This window comes from Cucurbita moschata, unplaced genomic scaffold, assembly GCF_002738365.1.
Source record: "Cucurbita moschata cultivar Rifu unplaced genomic scaffold, Cmos_1.0 Cmo_Scf00008, whole genome shotgun sequence".
Taxonomy (NCBI): Eukaryota; Viridiplantae; Streptophyta; class Magnoliopsida; order Cucurbitales; family Cucurbitaceae; genus Cucurbita; species Cucurbita moschata.
In genome coordinates, this window is record NW_019268524.1 from 4,245,843 (window position 1) to 4,268,965 (window position 23,123).

General features: G+C 37.8%; 5 protein-coding genes across 5 annotated transcripts; 2 read left to right on the plus strand and 3 right to left on the minus strand.

Moving 5' to 3' along the window:
- The first annotated feature begins 286 nt into the window (after positions 1–286).
- On the plus strand, positions 287–4,436 carry LOC111446775. Its single transcript, XM_023085725.1, has 7 exons — positions 287–673; positions 1,204–1,272; positions 1,384–1,551; positions 1,728–1,898; positions 2,943–3,152; positions 3,357–3,445; positions 3,650–4,436. Exons 1-7 carry the CDS (start codon positions 601–603, stop codon positions 4,256–4,258), a joined length of 1,389 nt encoding a protein of 462 aa, XP_022941493.1. The 5' UTR covers positions 287–600; the 3' UTR covers positions 4,259–4,436.
- Positions 4,437–6,034: 1,598 nt separating this feature from the next.
- On the plus strand, positions 6,035–9,310 carry LOC111446780 (ubiquitin domain-containing protein 1-like). Its single transcript, XM_023085729.1, has 4 exons — positions 6,035–6,212; positions 7,393–7,515; positions 8,870–8,989; positions 9,060–9,310. Exons 1-4 carry the CDS (start codon positions 6,176–6,178, stop codon positions 9,113–9,115), a joined length of 336 nt encoding a protein of 111 aa, XP_022941497.1. The 5' UTR covers positions 6,035–6,175; the 3' UTR covers positions 9,116–9,310.
- A 585-nt stretch (positions 9,311–9,895) lies between these two features.
- On the minus strand, positions 9,896–14,362 carry LOC111446774. Its single transcript, XM_023085724.1, has 8 exons — positions 14,085–14,362; positions 13,353–13,408; positions 13,149–13,273; positions 12,650–12,809; positions 11,799–12,235; positions 11,141–11,623; positions 10,613–10,715; positions 9,896–10,176 (listed from the first exon to the last, which is right to left on the minus strand). Exons 1-8 carry the CDS (start codon positions 14,151–14,153, stop codon positions 10,041–10,043), a joined length of 1,569 nt encoding a protein of 522 aa, XP_022941492.1. The 5' UTR covers positions 14,154–14,362; the 3' UTR covers positions 9,896–10,040.
- Positions 14,363–15,466: 1,104 nt separating this feature from the next.
- Positions 15,467–19,878, minus strand: LOC111446777 (gamma-glutamyl hydrolase 2-like). The gene is made up of 10 exons (XM_023085727.1): positions 19,337–19,878; positions 19,166–19,252; positions 18,996–19,085; positions 17,783–17,877; positions 17,246–17,306; positions 17,066–17,155; positions 16,877–16,939; positions 16,429–16,517; positions 15,814–15,906; positions 15,467–15,712 (listed from the first exon to the last, which is right to left on the minus strand). The coding sequence occupies exons 1-10, from the start codon at positions 19,724–19,726 to the stop codon at positions 15,679–15,681; spliced, it is 1,092 nt and encodes a 363-aa protein (XP_022941495.1). The 5' UTR covers positions 19,727–19,878; the 3' UTR covers positions 15,467–15,678.
- A 1,481-nt stretch (positions 19,879–21,359) lies between these two features.
- Positions 21,360–22,130, minus strand: LOC111446253 (probable protein phosphatase 2C 55). The gene has a single exon (XM_023084982.1). It carries the CDS (start codon positions 22,128–22,130, stop codon positions 21,360–21,362), a length of 771 nt encoding a protein of 256 aa, XP_022940750.1.
- Between the last annotated feature and the right edge of the window lie 993 nt (positions 22,131–23,123).

Genomic DNA, 23,123 nt, shown 5'->3' on the forward strand with positions numbered 1-23,123 from the left:
TTCAGTGTATGTCATGTTGAAGTCACGCTCAAAATTAGGGGATTTCGTGCAATATTTTCACGTTCATGAATAAACGTTTAACATAAATTGAATAGATTAATGACATCTAACGGAAAGTTTACAAGTAATAGTTAAAGTTTTCTAATAAATATTTAAAAAAGAACAATCGAAAGTATTTTTCGAAATAAAGTTTGGATTGAAAAGAAGTTTTAAGCGATTAATCTAAAGAACAGTCATTAAAAATTAAACTTTTAGAAGATTCCCAATATTTTTAATCATTCTTTGCGCAGAATGTTTGTATTTGAACACTGATCCAGCCTCGAAATCCCAAGCTCAAGCCACAGGTCCGCCATTAGCAAACCAAGAGCGCGAGAAGCACAACATTACCATAAAAAGTGGGATTGGGACGCGAGCTCAAGAACAAGAGATGCCTCTGTGAATCGCGCACACACAGATTGCGAACCGAAATCAAACCATACCCATTTCTTACTTCGAATCAAACCCTCAATCCCCTTTTCAAATTCGACCCAACTTCAAAAATTCATCGCAAGGGAAGTACCTGAATCCTTGCTCTGCTGCGAATCTGTTGTTCAGGGAGCCATGAGAAATCCCCTTCTCTTCCTCGCTTTCATTGTTCCAATCGTTAGTTTTCAAGCTCATTCTGCTCCTTCTGGTAAGTGGGTTCTTCTTGTATTGCCCTTTAATCGCTTCTTATTGTTGTGGGTTGATGGTTGATTTCACTGAGATGTGCTCTTGTTCCCGAAATTTGTTATCTATTACAAGTGGGGGCTGTTGGGAGGTTCGCTATTTCTAATCGGGTATCATAGTCATGCCCTTCATGTAGCCATGTTAATAGAATCTTCAAATGTCGAATAAAGAAGTTGTGAGCCTCGATTAAGAGGAGAGATTGTTTGAGAGCTTCATAGGCCTCGAGGAAGGTTCTATAGTGTAGGTCAAGGGGAGGATTGTTGGAGGGAGTCTCGTATAGGCCTTTTGAGGAAGGTCAAAGCAAAATCATGAGAGTTTATACTCAAAGTGGACAATATCATACCGTTGTAGAGATTCGTGATTCCTAACAGGGGCGAGCTTGAATTTCAACTAGAATTGGTCGAGGTTTATCTGGGATCCTTCATTTATTGTTTGTTCTCATGAATTTGGACTTGATGAACCCCTTTATGATTCTTATCATGCTGTTAATCTCAGGACTATTGGCAAGGCAGTTGTCTTCTGTTCTTAAATGGAGTGGTTCTTCGTCCAAAACACCTCAACCAGGTTATTTTGTAGTGGCTATTTGAGTTTGTTGTGTTATGTTTGTTCATGATGTTCATATGTTTTAGCTGCAATCTGATCAAGTTTTGATGAGAAGAGGGTTGGTTCTTGCAGATGGGAATGCTCTTCAGTTTGAGAGTGGCTACTTAGTTGAGACTATTGTTGAGGGAAATGAAATTGGAATGGTTCCTTACAAGATTCGCGTCTCTGAGGATGGAGAACTCTTTGCTGTCGATTCGGTTAATAGCAATGTCGTCAAGGTTTCTCCGCCGTTGTCTCGATGTATGCTCGTTTCTCTGTTCTTCATTCATGAAAATGTGGACTTCTTTTGTTAGCTGCTGTAACATGTGTAGCTTGGTTTCTGTTCTTGGTCACTACTAAAGTTCTTCATATGTCGTGGAATGTTGTATACTTATTGGGTGTTTGTAATAATTGTCTAGAAACAATCGCCTTTTCAGATAGTCGAGCGAGATTGGTTGCCGGGTCTTTCCAGGGCTACAAAGGGCATGTTGATGGGAAGCCAAGCGATGCTCAGTTCAATCAGCCGAAAGGCGTGACGATGGATGACAAAGGAAATGTGTATGTTGCTGATACTTTGAACCTTGCCATCAGAAAGATTGTTGATGCTGGTACCTACCATTAGTCTTTTCTATCCCATTGTAAATGTAAATAAGAACTCTCTAATGAAGAATCGTGAGATCCTTTATTGGTTGGGGAGGAGAACGAAGCATTATTTATAAGGGTGTGGAAACCTCTCCACAGTAGAAACCTTGAAGGGAAGCTCGAAAGGGAAAGCCCAAGGAGGACAATATCTGCTAGCGGTGTGCTTGGGCTGTTACAAATGGTATCACAGCCAGACACGGAGCGATGTGCTAGTGAGGAGGCTAAGTCCCGAAGGGGAGTGGACACGAGGCGGTGTGCCAGCAAAGACACCAGGCCCCTAAGGGGGTGGATTGAGGGGTCCCACATTGATTGGAGAAGGGAATGAGTGCCAGCGAGGACGATGGATCTCGAAGGGGGTGGATTTTGAGATCCCACATCGATTGGGTAGGAGAACGAAGCATTCTTTATAAGGGTGTGGAAACCTCTCCCTAGCATACGCGTTTTAAAAGCCTTGAGGGGAAGCCTGAAAAGAAAAGCCCAAAGAGGACAATATCTACTAGCGGTGGGTTTAGGCCGTTATCAATGGCATCAGAGCCAGACATCGGGCGATGTGCCAATGAGGAGGCTAAGCCTCAAAGGGGGGTGGATGCGAGGCGGTGTGCCAGCAAGCACGCTGGGCCCCAAAGGAGTGGATTAGGAGGGCCCCACATCGATTAGAGAAGGGAACAAGTGCCAGCGAGGACGTTGGGCCCTGAAGGGGGTGGATTGTGAGATCCCACCTAGGTTGGGGAGGAGAACGAAGTATTCTTTATAAGGGTGTGGAAACCTCTCCTTAGTACACGCATTTTAAAAACCTTGAAGGGAAGCCCGAAAGGGAAAGCCCAAAGAGGACAATATCTGTTAGCGGTAGGCTTGGACCGTTACAAGTTCTTTCACTTCATCCTCCGTGCTTTCTCGAGATGTGGAAAGCTTTGTGATCTCGAAGTGGGCATAAATGAACTTGAATGTGGAAGTCTTAGGTAGTATATTTGAACAAATAGAACATTCTCAAGTCAAAAGTGATTTTGCAGGCGTGACAACAATTGCAGGAGGCAAGACAAATGTTCCAGGATATAGCGATGGGCCCGGTGAGGAAGCGAAGTTTTCGAACGATTTTGATGTCATATATATCAGGCGTACCTGTTCGTTGTTGGTTGTCGATAGAGGCAACGCTGCACTTCGCCAAATCACTCTGAACAAAGAGGATTGCGATTATCAGTACGGTTCCGTTTCTACCTCAGGTTTGAACTTGTTTGATCATACGTAACTTGCGTTATATCGTTCGATATTATTCAGCATCGATGAACTATTAGTTCAGTCGTTAGTCCTGAGGAATGAACTCGAAGAAATCGAGCAATAGTTTTATCAACAACTGCGAGCAATTCAAACGACAATGTTAGCTCTTATTTTGGGCTACTCCTTTCTCACTGATAAACCTTTTGCAGACGTTGCGATGTTCGTTGGCTCTCTTCTCGTAGGATACGTTACATATATGCTTCAACATGGATTCGGGCTGTCGTTCTTCTCTTTTATTGTAAGTTCATATATCTCCCTTCTCCCGCTTAAACCGGTACTCCGTTTCAAGATTCAATGCTGATCAATTCCGTGTGCATCTGATGCCTCTCCCCGTCACCACCTTTCGAAATCTCGTGTTTTGTTCATAGTTGGGTAGTTAAATGTGTTTGTCTATGAGAATTCAAAACATTGTTTAGCCAACTGATTCGAAGTGTATGCATAGGTACCGAGTGAACGTTCGGAGTCCGAAACGAAAGAGCCGAGCAAGGGAAAACACACTCCGCTCATAAGTTCTATAAAAGAAGAAACATGGTGGGAGTCTTTCCGACAGGTCTTTACCGAGCTTTACAAGCAGGCGCTCGAATCAGTACCGAGCAACCTCAAATCCTTCCTTCCTTCATACCAGAAGAAAGGCCTGACACCTTTGAAAGATACTCTCAAGATGCCAGAAGATGAAATCAAAACCAATGTGACCTTAAAACAAAGCACCGTCACTCCTCTCTCTGAAACCAAGCATGCCTCACTCAAACATGATAAAATGAAGCCACCAAAAATGAAGTCAAGTAGTTTCAAGAACAACCCGTCTCTCTTAAACAAGCACGGTGCCGAGTTTTACGGGACAGGCATGGTTTCTTCGTCGCATAGCCGATCCAAGGGCCAGAAGGATCGATCGAGACATCGACAAAAGGAAAAAGGATCGGAATTCTTAGCAAGCGGAGTTGGGGTCGAACCGAAACCTGCAGAGACAAGCATGGATTATAACGAGCCGATGTTCGGGCAGTACAATATGAGGAATAAGTACAGAGTTGATTCTTCTTCTTTCCATTTCTGATGAACTTGATTGTTGATGAATTCCTTTGATCATATAGCCAAAGTACACAAATGACCTCTGTTTTCTGTAAGGTTTGACAGCTTCTAACTTCCTTTGAGAAGGGTATTAGGGACATTTTGAAGAATGGTTTATGAAGAAACTTTGAAGATTGAGCTTTAATGGCTTCTTTTTAGCTTTACCGCGTCGTTTTCTCGTTTACTCGGTTTTTTTTATACTCCCGAGAATTAATGGTTGATGCTAAATTTGGTCTCTATAGTTTGAGAAAATTAGAATTTAGTGTTCGATGGTTTAAAAATTAGAATTTCATCATCATGTTCGATATAGCTCGGGTAATAGTTTTGGTTTCATCAAACTACCGGAACTAATTTTAACCTTTAAAATTACATGGTTGTAATTTAATTTATTTTTTTACAAATATGTTAACTATTTTTTAAAAAAATCAATATTCCTTTTTATAATTAAATGAAGAATCATAATTAATCCAATTTTTTTTTTGCAGTCCACTTGTGGACTGGTGATAAGGTAACCCTAATCCTCAGTCGAACGAATCCTTTTGATGAAGCAAGAACCCTTGAAACAAAGAAATTAACATCTCCTTACACAAAATTCAGATCAACCCAGAGATGAGGCTACACTTGAAACAAAGAAATTAACACTTTCTTACACAAAATTCGGATCAACCCATTAACACCTCCTCACACAAAATTTGGATCAACCCACGGATGAGGCTAGAATTAGATTACCTCTTACAATGAAAGATCCAAAACCCAGAGATGAGGGTAGAATTAGATTACCTCTTACAATAAAAAATCTAGAAGCAAGATTTGGAACCTTGTTCAAAATTGTAATCGAACTTGATCAAGACTTGATTCAATGACTCGGATGTAATCGATCAAAAATCTAGAAGCAATATTTGGAACTTTGTTCTAAATTGCTCACTCCACAATCGAACTTGATCAAAATTTATTTAATGGCTCAGATGTAATTCTACCACAAGAATTTGTTGAAACTTCAAATTGATGCTCGGAAGAAACGTCTTAATTTGAGATCTCAATTTCATTCATCCACGAATCTCCTTTTTTACGTAACAATTTTTGGGTATTTATAGTCTCCCGACAAGAGACATTTGTGGCCGACATTTAATTCCAATCCCCTCAGTCTCCACACAAAGTAAATTTGACCATTACATGAAATTAAAAATAATATTTTTCAACAAATGTTATGTGTGGCTAAAGAGATAAACTTGAAATCAATTGTCATATCTTGCATACCTTTATAATATGGTTTTATTAGTCATCCGTTAATAATATTCTAAAAAGTCAATTTTAATAATTATAAATATCAAAATAAATAAAAATAAATAGACATAGAATATCAAAAAGATATACAATTTTTTTTCCTAATATAAATTATTTGATAAATATAATAATTAATTTTTAAAATTTAAAAAGTATTTATTGGATTCTTTTGTTTTCATAGATCTCAAATTTAACTAAATTTTAATTTTTTATTTATTTTTTATTTCGTAACCTAAGTTCTGTTTGTTTATTTTTTTACTTTTCTAAAAAAAATATAATTTCCATTAGTTTTTTGTTAAATAAATTTTAAAAATATGAAAATTATTGTTATTATTCAATTAATACAAATTTATTTATTTATTTAAAAAATACCAATTTGAAGAAACAAACCACCGAAATTAGATATGTTAAGGACAAAAATGGAAGGAATGAAAGTAACCAAAATGTTGTAACAAAATTATTATTATTAAAAAAAAAGGCGCTGTAAACTCAGCTTCGGCTTTTGACTTTTTTGGACTCTCAGCGAAGCTTCTTCGCTCTCTTCCCAAATCTCCCATTCCCTCTTCCATCTCTTCTCATCCTTCCTTCTTTCTTTCTTCTTGTAATTTTGCGCTCTTTAATGGGTTGTGCCGGATCGTCGCAGGCCAAAGGCGACGGTGAGATTGTCCTATTACTTGCCGTTTCATATTCTGATTCTTTTCTGAGATTCTTCTTCTGGGAATTGAACGATTTCATCTTCTTTCTGATGCTTAATATTGGGATTTTATTGTTTTCGATTCTTCGATGAATTTGGCTTGATCCTACTTTGATGAAAGTGGTTAATCGTGTTGGGTTTGTTGTGTGCGGAATGTGTGATGAGAATTTGTGGATTTGAATCGGATTTGTTGTCGAGCGAATTGATTGTTGGCATTTTGGTATTTGTGATTCACTGATGGGATTTTAAGCTTAGAACTGATGATTGGTTTTGTTCTTAGTGTAATTTACGTTTTTATTGCGCTTTTCGTTTTAGGACAACTGGTTTGGAGGTTCTTAAGCATGCAATTGTTGGTATTGAAGAGATGAGATTGATTAGTTTCTTGTTTTGTTGTAGTACTTGATTTGATTGCTAAAGCTTTTAATTGGGGCTGCTAATTTAGGGAGGTTAATTGTTTGCATCTCATACACCCCTGCTGTTAGATGCTAATTCGGCTGAACCCCTTGTGTTATCGTGTTTCAAAAGCCGATATGATACTATTGTGCCTCATGTAATCGAGTTTCAAAGGCCAATATGATACTGTTGTGCCTTGTGTAGTCGAGTTTCAAAAGCCAATATGATACTATTGTGGCTGTGTATCGAGTTTCAGAGGCTGATATGATACTATTGTGCCTCGTGTAATCAAGTTTCAAAAGCCAATATGATACTGTTGTGCCTCATGCAATCGAGTTTCATAAGCCAATATGATACTGTTGTGCCTCATGTAATCGAGTTTCAAAAGCCGATATGATACTATTGTGCTTCGTGTAATCGAGTTTCATAAGCCAATATGATACTATTGTGCCTCGTGTAATCGAGTTTCAAAACCCGATAAGATACTATTGTTCAATGAGATGATGGAAATGTTTGGAGAAATTCTCATGGTAACGAGGAATTTAATGTTAATAATCTTAGCAAGACAAGCAAGCACGGTGGCTTACTGTGTTGTAATGTCGATGTGATTAGTTCTATCATTGATCATACCGTTAATCCACGCACTTCAACTTCTTTTCTGCAATCATAGTTCATCAGCTGCTAATATCTAGAGTTATAAGGAACTTATGCCATCCTTTTTAGTCACTTGAAGATTTTTTGTGATTCAGGGCCTGTGAAAAAAATTCGGAAGCCTAAAGCTTGGAAGCATCCCCAGCCAATAACAAAGACAGATCTTGCGCGGATGCGTGATGAATTTTGGGATACTGCTCCTCATTATGGTGGCACAAAAGGTATTGCTGTAATCTTGAACTTTTTTTTGGGTCTTGCACAATATTTCTGGTTACAGGTGTTATTAAATTCAAGCTAATTCATTGATTTGGATATCATATTTGATGACCACAACTGAGATTATTATTACTGAAAGAAGTTCTTAATGCTCATGCAAATATATGATTTAAGGTAATGTGTCAAGAATTCATTGCATAGTTAGTCATGACTAATGAGAAGTAATCTTCTATATTTAGCATGTCAGAACGGTGAGATCCCACGTCGGTTAGGGAGGAGAACAAAACATTCTTTATAAGGGTGTAGAAACTTCTCTCTATCATACGTTTTTTAAAATCCCGAAGGAAAAGTCCAAAGAGGACAATATCTACCAGCGGTGGGCTTGGGCTATTACAATAACCGTAAAGGAAATTGATTTTGTATTATGGATCTCTAAAGGTGATCTCTATTTAAGACTATGCTATTGAGTATCTTCCATCACCTCATTTGTTAGAACATGCGTTAGAACATTCGTTCGTTAGTGATGATTAAATCTGTCAAAAATACTTACTAGTTAGGTGTATTAGTTAGTGAGTTCTTACGTATCTCCGTTTTGAAATGTAGACAGAATCGTGCACCTCTAGATAGATTAGAATATGTTTAGCAGAGTGTACATCGTGAATGGAGTATAACTATCCAATGTATGCCTATCTTCTTTCGTGTATGGATGTCTTCTTTGGACTTCCCCTCAAGGTTTTTAAAACGCGACTACTAGGGAGAGGTTTCCTTATCCTTATAAGGAATGTTTCATTCCCCTCTCCAATTAACGTGGGATCTCGCAATCCACCCCCTTTGGGGGACGTTGGCACACCACCAGTTTCTAGCTCTGATATTGTCCTCTTTGGGCTTTTCCTTTCGAGCTTCCCTTCAAGGTTTTAAAAATGCGTATGCTAGGGAGAGGTTTTCTCATGCTTCGTTCTCCTCCCCAACCGATGTGGTATCTCACAAATTCAGCAGAATCTGAGGCTTTTAAGTTCAGTTCAGCTTCAAATTTCATTTCATACATTTTGCATATGAAGCTGCACATCTTCCTATGCAAAATTCATATGCACATATTGATGTTAAGCATGATTCAAGGTTGTGGAGTAACACATGTACAAAAGAATTCATTAGACCAAAGTTCAGCTCCATCTAATTTGCAATTTGGTTAAGAAGCTCAAGGTGTGCTGAAGCTTTAAAATGGCTGAATATCTGCATGAAAGTAGAGAGAGAAGTTTTAGTTTGATTTGATGAACAGTTGATATTAAGTTGAAGATGAAAGAAGCAAATCCTGAGTGTGTTTAATAACAATAAAAGTTTTGTGTATTTTGTGGAGAACAGAGATATGGGATGCACTACGAGCTGCTGCAGAAGCTGATCTGACACTAGCACAAGCAATAGTGGATAGTGCAGGCGTCATTGTACAAAGTGCTGATTTAACAATTTGTTACGATGAAAGAGGTATTTACATTGACACCCTCCATCCCTCTACTTCGGTTGATTCCAATTTACAAGAATAAAACTGATGCAGGTGCAAGATACGAACTGCCCAAGTATGTTTTGAGCGAGCCAACCAACTTGATTTGAAGTAATAAGCAATGAGGAATTGTATGTTTTGCGTGCTAAATTGATTGTAAATCATCATGTATATTACAACCAACACTGTTTCATACCGTCTCTCACATTGATGGATTGGATTGGGCTTATTATTATTATTATTATTATGCTAACTCACTGTAGCTTCCTTTTGATCGAATCAAGTGTCTATTTGGAATTGTCACTTGTTGATGCCACCCCCAAAGCCTGGAATATTGCTTTACCCATCGCCATTTCTTATTGCTCTCTCAACTATTTTTAGTGCCTTCTTTTCCATACAAATGGTTCTGAATTTTGAATTTTATACTTTGAGACTTATCTCATAATATCCGATTTAAATGGGTTTTAAGGATCTGAACCGGGGTGGATTACCATGTTTAAACAATCTCAAATTAATTATATGTTTCATATCATACTACAATCAATAATATGAACTTTTTAAAATAAACCCAATTCGATTGAAGTAACGAAAATATCACATGTTGACTGACAAACATTGTATTTGCGTAACACTTTAATTATGAAATGAAAAAAAAAAAAAAAAAAAACAGACCAAATTGACAGCAGTAGATGAAGTGAGAAGTACAATTCAAGGCAGTACATTTCAATTTAATGGATAGTTCATGATCAATGACTAAATGTCAACAATTTTGTTCACTGAAGATGAAGTATAAAAATTAAGCAGATCGAATCGAATTGGTTTTGACTTCCGAATTACCGAGTTCAATCTGGGAAGGTCATATCGGTCCATCCACAGAAAAATCACAGCACTTTTTCATAAAAATCAACACCTAGCTTTGCATTTATTAACTACCGTTCAATCCACAGAAAAAGAGTAAAAAAAAAACAGAAAAAGGGTATCAAAAGCTGGATACCATAAACATTTCATTTACAAAGTTGCTCGACTGACATTTCCTCAAATCTTCTTGAAAAAAGAAAGAATATTTCCTTGTTTGGGACCAGTCGCATTTCCAGCTTTCTTGGCTCCTGCTTTCCCTGCTGCATTTGCACCACTATTGCCCAATGCTGGTGACTTCTTGGCCGGAGGAGGCCTGGATTCCATACCCAAAAACTAAAATCTTATTGAATGACGAACAAAAGTACTTTAAACTAAAGCATGGTACAATAGAACTCGTCTTTGTGTGTGTGTATGTGTGCGCGCAAGCAAACAGGGTTGTAATCATAAAATGGTTGGTGGAGGCAATAACCTTACAGCTTTGAAACTAGAAGCCTAGGAAGTGTAAGGCTTTCAATTTAATATTTTGCAGATCAGTTCTGTTCTAAATAATAGCAACGTACTTCTTGCTTACTACTTAACGAGCACTCATATTTATACTTACAAAGGCTGTCTATATCAAACCCTCAAAGATAATGAATAAAACGGAACATGAATAGTTGATAGATAGAATATTAGTGCAGAAGTCACAAAACATAACATGATGTGGATAATTTCATGCATGGAAGAAAAGGAGTTGACATCGAAGTAACCTGTTCGTAGTAGTCTCTGCTGCTTTATGATCAGATTTTTTTGTTGAAGAGACATCATCCTTCTTCTGTTCCTGCTCTTCACCCTCCCAAACCACCTCATTTACTAGTAAAATTAGAAAAAAAAATTAGATTAAACCACAAGGTAAAGATAAAAAGATGAATTAATTTTTCCACATTATCATGTATTAGCAAAATGAAAACCTCTTTTAAAATCACCATGTTCTGTTAACCAATCTCTCAGCACATGCAAATAGTTGGAATAAAACAAAATAACTTAATGCACCAAAAGACATTTCTTGCTAAAATTGTATTGCTCCTTCGAAAGTAATCTTTCAACATGTGAAAATGGAAACTATTTTCACTTCCAGAAACATAAATGTAAATAAACATGTAGCGGCAGTTAAGTATATCCATCAATTATAGGGTGAAGAAGGCAGGTTTGAAAATACCCTCGAAGAAATAAATTTCTTTAAACCAAGCCCCAAAAAGAAGGCAATCTAATGTGAAATAGGCTGTATGTAGGTATACCTTCTCTCCCACGCTCATCAATTCTTGTCCTCAATACTTTTCTCCTCTTGGGTGAAGCAGGAGCAGCATCTATTGGTTTCTCTCTATTATTAGAGACATTTTCATGGGCACAAGCCTCGTTTTTCACTGCAAGGGAGGAATTCTGATGTTTTTCTTCTGCCAAGGATTGCTTCGATACACAGGTCTTTTCCTCCTCCATTTTCAGTTCACCGTTCTGTTGTTTGTCATTGTTCAAATGAGCTTCCTCTTCATGCAATTCAGTGTTCTGCTTCAGATCTAAACATGATTGATCCTTCGGATTTTCAGGTGATGCTAAACTGACTGCATCTTCAAAATCTTCATCATCTGAGAAATCAATAACCACCCTCCTTTTTCTTCCACTTTCATTGGAGGTCCTCTTGATATTTACATTTTGATCGTCATCATCACTGTTGTCGCTCTGTAGTCCTTCATGTGCGCAAATTTGTGCCTCTGCACTCGATACTGCAACGGAAAGCAAGGGTTAGAAAGAAAAAAGTTGGTATTATGCCGAAATTACTTCCAATATTTTCTGTACAGTGCTTTTAAAATTTCATTCTGAACTAACAAGTGTTTCATAATCAGTCCAATTAGAAGCATGCAAAAATTAGAATGAAATCAACCCGGAGGGATAACCAACCAGTAGGGTTTGCAGTGGCATGCTTCACATTTTCATGGTTGTCACTGAGCTTGGACTTAGTAGGGACACGTCCCCACAAGTTTGCTAATGAACCTTCAGTGCTGGAAGAGGTTTTATCACTTTGAGGTCTCTTCTTATTAGCAGGTAAGGAAGCAACTTTTTCTTTAACTGCAATTGGCTTGGAGGTCTGATGAAATGACCCTGTACTGTTATTTTCACCTTTAACTTCTTTAACCACAGGGGGACTCTGTAGACCAACATTAGGATTAACTTTGTGCATTTCACTTTTTTGAGGTTGAGGAATGGCAGTATTTTGACATGATTCATTCTTTTTTGTTGATTCTGCACCCACTGCACTTCTTGGCTGAGGAGCCGCAACGCTTGCAGGTATCTCACCAATGCTGCGCTTGACATAGGAATTGGAAATTCCACAGAACCTAAAGAATTAGAACGAATAAAGGCGAATGAGTTGCCAAGGCTATTACACTAGAGAAATAAAGAGCCAACCAGGAATCGTAAACCTAATATAATCGAATAGCACCACAACTACAGAGAAAGATAAATCCCATTATTGTTACGTCTCAAGGAAGTGCATGGTATGTAATACCGAGATCGGTATTGTGGACATTATCAGGAGGCTTGTGTGGATGCAATGCAGTACCTTTTCAATCTATTCATTTTCTTTCGACCAAAAGATGTATTTCTAGCATTTCAGTAAATAAGGATTAAGTGGGACAAACGTTGCAAGTTCAAACCCATGCCCACTACCAAGAAACGCTTAATAGAAAAACAGAAGACAAAATGACTATAAACCATCTAAGTGAAATTTAACTGGGCCAAGTACAACAAACCTGTTATCTCGCAAACAATTGCCAACAGTGAAGGGCTGCTTGAAGAGCTCTTCTGCCTGAACAAATTCAGCATTCCACAGTGCGGCTGGATCCTTTGGGATGGAAGCTTGAACACTATAAACTTGAATCGAGCAGGTGCCATCAAAATCTTGCTTTGCTTCTGTTCAATAGTAAAGAATAAACTCAAGTCGTTGAGTCCCTGGAATAGACACTCAACTTCGAATAACATACATGGGGACAGAGTTTTAAATACTGCAAGACTTCAATATGGTTTATAGCTTTATCAAGATACAATTTTTTTTTTAATGTTGTGGATGTGGGGATTTAAACCTCGTCTTTTTTGTCAAGATTATAATTCGGTAAAGTTATGCTAAGGTTGGCAGTACAATTTTTTTTATTACAAGCAAATGTAATATCTAATATTATCCAAACCTTCTTTCTATAAGAAAAGAGAATCATCGAGACGTGTGTAAAAGCATGCACCGAATTAGAAGCTAACCAGGAAGTTTTGAATCAGAAACAAGCCTAATATGGTAGCTTGGGGGGTCATTTTTCAACCATCCGGACAAGGCATAGACCACTTGTAATCCACTTTCATGCTTTTCAACAAATTCCTGAAGCAACCTACATAACAACTCAGCATTAGAAACATTGAACGAGGACCAACTAATCGCGTGCAATTTTTATATGCCAACTTTCTAACCTCTTTGCAGTATCCGAAGATATCAAATAACTGCGACTTAGCCACTTGTAGGAAACCTGAGTAAAAATGCTGAACGAAATTAGCAGGTGTTCGCTAGCTAGAAACTAAATTTACTCCAAGTTCTAAATTATAATTTCGAATAATAATGAAAAATGTACATCAAAACTAAAAAAGAAAAAAGCCCAGTGATCTTATGAAACTGATGCAGAACTCCTCAGTCAAAAATGGCCAAGTCAGCCCTTAGAAGCAAAACCCGAAGACTAATTGTAAGCACAAAAAACCCCAAAAAATTTCTTCCTTTTCCCTAGTACAATTTTCACCATCCAAAAACATAAAATACAGAAAATTCATGGAAGAAATTTAAAAGCTCTTTGGTGATGAGCCTCTCCCTATATGTAAACAACGTAGGGCAACACCTGACAATGAGAAGACATGTTACATTTGTCTTGGAAATGCTACTTTCCGTGATAGAGACGAATTTTTCATAGAAACATAAATCCATCAAAACTATAAAACAACTAAGCAACAAAACTAGCTTACAAATGACTGCAAGGCCAATAGAATCTAAAGGAAGAGGAAGCAAAATAAATTCAATCGAAATTAACAAAAATCGTAGTGGTAGACTGGCTCCATGAACCAAAGAAAAGAAACTGAAATGAAATATGATTAAGAAGACTGGTGAACGGCGAAAATAGAATCTAAAGGAAGAGGAAGCGAGCGAGTGGTAGATACCACTTGAAGCTTATCAGCGACGAGGGATTCGATGTCCTGGAGAATGCCTAGGGTTTCGATGTCAGCCATTTGCGTTGAAGTACTATCACCTCCTTCGACGGAGAATGAGATGGGAAGACGACGGAGAATGAGAAGGGGAAGTAGAGGCGCGAGATAGAGAGAATGAGAGAGATCAAAGATTTTCCCTCCTCGACTACTCACTCTTTCCCGCCATTTCCAAGGACGGAATTTTGTATGCCTTTCTTTTACGCCCTAACTCTCTACTTTTCCTCTCCCTTTTAAGTTCCCCTAAATGGTCAAATATATATATATAATATGAGAGAGAGAATTTTGCCCTATATTTTAAATTTTGCAATATTACCGAGGTAGATTATGAAATCTCACATTGATTGAAAAAATGAAACGAAATATTTTTTATAAAAGTGTGAAAATCTCTTTCTAATAGACGCTTTATAAAATCATGAGACGACCGAGCCAAGGCAGACAATATCTGCTTGTAATGGGTTGGGCTGTTGCAAATTGTATCAAAGCTAGACACCGAGCAGTGTGTTAAATGATGATATCACTTGAAACAACGTGACAATAATTGAAAAACATATTATGTTGTGTAGACCTGTCATCCACTATTCTAATCGGGTTTTTTTTTTTTTTTTTTTAATTCAAATGAATGGTTTGATTTGGTTATTTGGGTTAGATTTGATTTGGTTATTTGGATTATATTTGATTTGGTTATTTGAATTAGATTTAGTCATACCGGAATATTTTGTGTGTCACATTGTATTTCTTGAGTGACATGTTGGTGAGAGTCTATATAGCGTGATAGTGAGATATTCACTTGTAACGTTTTGTTTTATTAGTGATTGGTTGCTACCTGTGGATGTGTTGCTACCCGTGGATGTAGGGAAACTTCTTCTCTCCGAAACGTTTTGTTTTATTAGTGATTGGTTGCTACCCATGGATGTAGGATCTGTTGCTACCCGTGAATGTAGGGAAACTTCTTCTCTCCGAACCATGTAAATATTTTGGTGTCTCTTTGTGTAATTTCGTTCATTAGTATTGTGAGTACATTTGTTCCACTTTCGGCCCATAACAGTTTTAAAACATTTAAAAACATTAAGGGTAATATTGTAATTTTAAGTGTACGACAAAGTTTAAAATTATTTTTTTTATAATTTAATCTTTTTAACTTTTGAAAAAATGTTAAATTATGGGTGTATGAAAACCTCTCTCTAACAATCTCTAACAAGCGTGTTTTAAAACTATGAGGCTTGATAATGATATGTAACAAGTTAAAACAAACAATATGCTGTTACAAGTAATCCACCAAATCATCACTCTACATGAACAACAACACATCATGTCTAAATATAGATACAATAATATATACATATATAAAGATACAAAAATTTAGATTAAGTGAATGATATTCAACAAGCATATGAGTACCATTCATGGTGGTTACATATCTACTATTTGATATTCTATTCTACCGTGTTTTTAAAGATAGTAGGATCATACGATTGTCTCGTAAGATTAGTCGTACAAACTGACATTCGAGATTTTTATTAAACTACATCAAGTAGCTGGATGTTTACTATGTGAAGATGTAAACTTCATCGAATCCCTTCCTACATTTGCACATCAAGTTGAAAAAAGGAACTCTGTTACAAAAGGATCAAACAAAACCAACAAGAACAAGAGCAAGATCTAGAGAGTAACTTGGACTTACCCAGCTTTGCCACCAAAAGTTGGGCTATAGTTGTAGATGATACTTTCAAGAACCTTCTGTGCAGGTGGTCTGTTCGATGATTTTCTGGCTTCCCTGTACACACAAATATTGAAGTTTAAATTTCCTTACAAACTTTGCCATATGAATCATAAGAACCCAGCAAAAAGTTTTACTATTCAAACTGATTGCTAATGGCTATTGGATCGGTGAGATCCTACATCGGTTGAAGAGGAAAATGAAACATTCTTTATAAAGGTGTAGAAACCTCTTTCTAAAAGACGCGTGAAATCGTGAAGCTGACGGCGATACGTAACAAGCCAAAGCGAATAGTATCTGTTAGCTGTGAGCTTGGGCGGTTGCAAATAGTATCAGAGCTAGACTTGGGCCATGTGCTAGCAAGAACTCTGGGCCCAAAGGGGGTGGATTGTGAGATTCCACATCGGTTGGAAAGGGGGATGAAACATTCCTTACAAAGGGTGTGAAATCCTCTCTCTAGTAGACGTGGACTTGGGCGGTTACAAGATCCTTAGGCCAACTCTTAGGTACACTCTCTCCTCACAGATTTAGTGATAGGCCTCTGTTAAAAAGGTGTATAGAAAGTTGTCATGTTCTAACCTGACCAAGTGGTTGGCAACATGCTGCGTCACTTCAACTGCATACTCCGTGTGCGGAATCATGGAGTAGCCCCACTCAAAGGTGTTTTTCTGCAATGAAAACGTAGAATCTTAGGCGCCCGATTGATTTATACATCAACAAAGATCATATGACCAACGTTACGAAATGGTCTATCCAACAAGTTCGGAATTATCAGTTAAGCAGAAAGTGAGAGACCATTTGATTTAATTTTTAGTGACTTATTTTGTTTAGGGGGAGAGGATGTCGTGCATGTGACCACAGGATGCTCGACCATATGTTTAACCATGTCTAGCTCACCTTGCCACACCCCCTGTGAGATACCACATCGGTTGGAGAGGGAAACAAAACATTTCTTATAAGGGTGTAGAAACCTCTCCCAAACAGATACGTAACAGGCTAAAACAGACAATAGTAGACAATTAGTTACCTCAGGATGCCACTGAAATGCAGTCACGGGATAATCCCAAGCTTGAACCGTGGAAACATAGACCTGTAATCGACATAAGCATTACTGAAGGTGCAACAGGTACAGGTAGAGGTAGAGGAGCATTGAATAAGTGCAGTTATATGAAGTCTGATACTGTTTTGTAAAGAGTTGAGAGAAATTTGACAGTACCTTATTGTCTATATCATTACTAGTTGTCAATATCTGAAAAAAACTGGATAGTTCTTTATTTTGTTCAAACCTCCCTGGTGAGATACCAAACTGTATGGAAAAGAAGACAATCTATATTAGTACGAATTAAGTTATCGAAAGAATGTCGATCAATCATCGATCGCACCCACAAGAACTTACACGATGGTTTTGCATTACTATACAATCTGTACTCAACTTCTCGAGTAAATAAGGCGGAAATCTACAGGTGAAAAGAACATCAATAGCAAGTTAAAGGATATGAACATAAAACAGCCCCATAAAAGATGGGATATGAACATAAAACAGCCTCACTTGAACAAAGATCAGTTCTTATCAGGGATGGTTTGACTTGATAGGGCACACTTTGTTTCACTTTGAGGATTTTCTCCAGCTAGGTTCAGACACGAGACTCTGATACCAATTGTTAAAGACAACATAACTTTTACCTATCTCAGCGATGTTATGATATTAACGACTTTGGTCATAAATCCTTATGGCTTTGCTTTTCGTTCCAACCAAAAGACCGAACAACAATGGAGAGAATTGTCCTCAATTATATACCCATGTGATCACTCCCGTTCCTAGCCTATGCAGATACACAAAACTTGAAGAAACTAATACATTTCCTGAGCTGAACAGTTCAAATGCTATTCATATGGCAAATGCCTTCAACTCTACATGAAGACTGATACATACCTTTGGAAGACCGTTCCTTGAATATTCACATTGTCCACAAATTCCAGAGTTGATGCCATATATGATGAGTTAAATGGCTCAAGAATGTTCCTATCCTGTAAATAAAGACGAATATGATTCATATTTGGAAATTATTTGACCCTAATGATTCATATGTGTGATGAATCGGCTTTTGTAACAGCCCAAGCCCACCGCTAGCCGATATTGTCCGCTTTCCCTTTTGGGATTCTCCTAAAGGTTTTAAAACGTGTCTGCTAGGGAGAGGTTGCCACACCCTTATAAAGAATGTTTCGTTCTCCTCCCAACCGATGTGGGATCTCACAATCCACCCCCCTTTGAGGCACAGCGTCCTTGTTGGCACTCGTTACCTTCTCCAATCAATGTCGGGGCCCAGTGAGAGAGGTTTCCACACCCTTATAAAGAATGTTTCGTTCTCCTCTCCCAACCGATTTGGGATCTCACAATCCACCCCCCTTCGAGGCCCAACTTCCTCGTTGGCACTCGTTCTCTTCTCCAATTGATGTCGGGACCCAGGAGGAGAGGTTTTCACACCCTTATAAAGAATGTTTTGTTCTCCTCCTCAACCGACGTGGGATCTCACAATCCACCCCCCTTCGAGTCCCAGCGTCCTTGTTGGCACTCGTTCCCTTCTCCAATTGATGTCGGGGCCCAGGGGTAGAGGTTTCCACACCCTTGTAAAAAATGTTTTGTTCTCCTTCCAAACTGATTTGGGATCTCACATTTCATCTCCCTTCAGGGCCCAGCGTCCTCGCTGGCACTCGTTCCCTTCTCCAATTGATGTCGGGGCCCAGGGGGAGAGGTTTCCACACCCTTATAAAAAAAATGTTCTGTTCTCCTCACCCGATTTGGGATCTCACAATCCATCCCCCTTCAAGGCCCAACATCCTCGCTGGCACTCGTTCCCTCCTCCAATCGATGTCGGAGTCCAGCGTCCTCGCTGGCACACCGCCTGTTGTCTGGCTCTAGTACCATTTGTAACAGTCTAAACCCACTGCTAGTAGATATTGCCCTCTTTAGGCTTCCCCTCAAGGTTTTAAAACGTGTCTACTGGGAGAGATTTCTTCACTCTTATAAAGAATGTTTTGTTCTCCTACTCAAGTGAGATCTCACACCTTTATTCTCCAGAAAAAAACGAAGGGAATTCAAAAAAAGGATTGCAGAATCATTTAGTCAATGACAGGGAATGGATAACCTTGCTGATGATCATACTTAAGATTTCAAAACCCAAGCAAACGGCATATAAAGGGAAACGTTCCCCAGCATCATTCCTCTCCAAAATTTTCTGCAGAAACACCACAATCAATCACATTATGGAAAAACGCTTTGAGTAAACAGTCTAATTATAGCAGAAGAGAAGATAACCTTAAAAATCTTCTCAACAACGGAATAGTATAAACCCTTTTTAGCCCAGCCGCCAGTGAAGAGCACTCCATTGACCAAATCGAGTTTCTGCAACATTTTTGTAAGAACTTAGCTCGATCATCCCTAATTGAGCTTCGCGAGGTTTCAAAATTCACAAACCCTAATCATTACCTCGAAAATAACCTCAAGCGGCTCGGTATAGATAATCGGAATAACTCTCGCTCCGGCCGATTCGACGAACTTCACATACGAGGCAGCGACGTAGGAAGCATTCGTCGCATTGCTTAATCTACCAGACGCACCATCGCCGGGATGGCTAAGAATTCCGATCACCGGATGGTAATTCAACTTCAGATCCATTTTCGTACACGAAGGAGACGAATCGAGAACAAATTGAGAAGGCATGAGAATGTTCGGGAACGAATTAGCTGCGTCGACGAGGCTAAATTTGAGGGAGAAGACGATCAACAAGGAGATCCATAGGTATTTGAAGATGAAAATCGGAGACGGAGAAAAAGTGCAATGGGATTGGCGGCCGGCACCAACCACTTCTTTTAGCATTGTGGAAACAGTAGCAGGTAGAATAATTTCTGTGGAGAACTGAGAGGAAACGACTTCAGAATGATTCGATGAAGACGAAGACCGCCATTGATGTTCCGTCTGGTCGGACGACCAGCAAAAATATCTCCTCTAACAGGAGTCAAAATTATGAGAAATAACCAGTAGCTTTTCTTTTACTCGTTAAATGTCGATATCAATCGACATGTCGTAGTGAGACCATAGTTTGGACGACACGTCGATTGTAATATCTCAAAAATATCCATCAATTATATATATATATATATAAAAATAAGTTGTGCCTATCCGAACTTTTTTGATTTAAAGTTTTGTATCAATCAAAATATTCTCTCGTACTAATTATTTTAACACGTGTTTGTCGTGTTTGTACGTTGGGTTGGTAAGGACAGTTAAATAGTAGAGATTTTAATTATTTTAACACGTATTTGTCGTGTTTGTACGTCGGGTTGGTAAGAACAGCTAAATAGTAGAGATTTTGAGTTTATCTTCAACAACCTTGAAGTTGGCCTTGATTTCTCAAGGTTGAATTTTTTTTCAAAAGTCGTTAATGAGAACATCATTCTGCTTGTTGTAGATAAGAGGAATAACCCTAGCACTGACAGACTCGACGAACTTCACTTATAACGTCGGAATATACGACACAAAAGAGTCTGCATATACTAGAGGCTCTATTGCGGACATGAAAAGAGATTTTCGATCACTAGGTTATAGTATATCAATGAGTTGACTTTGGTGCAGTTTTAAATTATCGCTCTCGTTCTCGATTTCAGATAGCAAGTAGAGAATGGAATATAGATGATTAAATGAAGACAAATATCAATGATTAAATGGAGACAAATATCATAGGTTAAAATAATAGGTGACAAATATTTAAGTATGGATATGATTAATTTGTTAAAAATAAATAAAATTCTATTATATTTCAAGTAGAAGGACTTGAGGCCCAAAATGAAGGCCCTTGAGTAAGTTTGGATTTTATTTGATTATTGATCTTCTATTTTTTTTATTTTTTTAAAAAAATATAATAATAAGAATTTCAAGAGCAAATAATATCTTGATGGTCGGGTTAGAATTGAGATCAAATGACATTATTTACCTTAAAAAAAATATATGCACTTACTGCTATATAAATGGGGTTGGAATGAGATAATATTCCTATCTCACTGTCTTAATTGTAATATATTAAATTAATTTAAACCAATAACTTTATTTTGTTAAGATGTGTTATTAGAAATATCAATTTTACGTGTCATAGACTTGTCCAGAACTGGAAGAGGATTCACTAGATAAGAAAAGGAGAAGAGTGGAGAATATTTTGTCAAGCTGATGAGGTTAAGGATGAGATTATATTATCATGAAAGTTACTGCTAAATGGAGTTGGAATGAGATAATATTTCTGTCTCACTCTGTTAATTGTAATATTTAAACTAAACACTTATATATTCTTTATAGTTGAAAAGTAAGTAATATTAAATTTTAAATTTTTAGAAATTATATTAAAAAAAATATCAATTTATTATGATTTTTTTTTATTTTATCATTTTTGTAATAAAAATTATATTAAAAAAAGAAACAAATTTTACTGTGCAGAACAAAGAAGTAAATGAAAATATCTTCAAGACGCGGTAACTTTTGCAACAATGACGGTAATATCATCGATCTTCCCTCCAAGGTGGATCCGGCCGGCCTCCCGAGCCTCCTTCGCAAACGGCCCGTCATTTACCGTATCGGAGGAGTTACACAACGCCAACTCCGCCAACAGTCCGGCCAAACCCTCTGCCGTATCTACCGCCACCTCCGCCACCAGAATATCCTCAATTTCCTTCGCGAACACATTGTCAAAAAGCCCGTCCGTTCCGATTACGATTACATCTCCAGCCGCGATATGTATCTTCCCACTCCACGCCGCCGCCGGCTTATCGTACTTCTCACCAACCCCCATCTGGCAGGGACGGTTAAACGCCCGCCGCTGCACCGGCGACCGGTAAGAAAACATCCCGCCTCTGAAAATCATGAACCCACTGTCGCCGACATTCACCGCCCGTAAAAACTCACCATCGAAGGAGATAATACACGCCGTCGACGACCCGGCGGCAGTGGTCCGGGAGTGGGCCTCCATCAATACACGTTTTGGTTTCACCACGGCGCCAGCGTCTCCGGAAACGGCAACTACACAGTTCCCAATGAGTTCTCTGGCGTACACGCCGGCGTCGATGCCCTTGGAAGCCCAACCACCAACGCCGTCCGCCACGCCGACAACCAATTTATCGGAAATTACGAAGTGGGCGTCTTCTCCGAGGGGTTTTGAAGGGTTGTGTTTGGGAATGTAGAAGGAGCCAATCTCTACTTTGAGAATCGGCGCCGCCGTCGCCGTCGCCGTCGCCATTAATGACCTTGAATAAGGACATTTATGGGTTCTGCAAATTCTGCTGACTAATTCTCTTTTGATAATCATCGTGGGATTGTGATTTTGGAAATAATGAAGATTGATTATATATATAATTAAGAAGTTTACGGATTCCGATTAGGACTTTTTTTAGTTTAAGGGAACAGAATTAAATGATAACTCCTTTTTCGATTTTAATTTAAATTCTTCTTTCCCTCCAAAAAAAAATTTAAATCTTAATTTTACAAAAAAAAAAAAAAAATCTTAATAGAATTTTTTTTTAAAATTAACCCAAAATTTTGAATTGGTTGATTTGATGAAAAGAACAACCTAAATAAAATTCACAATCCAAATAAACCCAATTCATTGTTTTCGAGTGGAGTGGTTGGTTTTTTTTAAAAAAAATTATTTAGAAATTCATATTTATTTATCATATATGTTATATTAATACCTAAAATCTCATAAAATTTAAATATTAAATATTTACGAGTATTTACTAATATTAGTATGAAAATTAAGTAGGGTATGGTTGTATTGTAACTCTATTTTTGGGTTGGTTGGATTTATCGGGTTAACTCGTCAAAACAAAAAAAATAAACCCACGAGCCAACTCAAACCGGAAATCGGAAAAAAGATCTAACCCAACTTAAATTGTATGGTTTGGGTTGGGTAGTCGAGAATGGATTACATGGTTATATTGTAACTCTATTTTTTGGTTGGTTGGGTTTGTCGAGCTAACTCGTCAAAAAAAAAAAAAAAAAAATCCACGAGCCAACTCAAACCGGAAACTGGAAAAAAGGGGTTGGTTTGTCGGGATTGGATTACAGATTAAAAAAAATATATATATATATATATTCATGCAATTTCGAAGGTTAAAAAGTAAAAACACGTGAAAAAACTTATTGGAAAAATGATAATAATAATTACAATTATCTATTAATTTAAATTACAAATTAAATGTTTTAAAAGTGATAATTTAAAACTATTAAACAT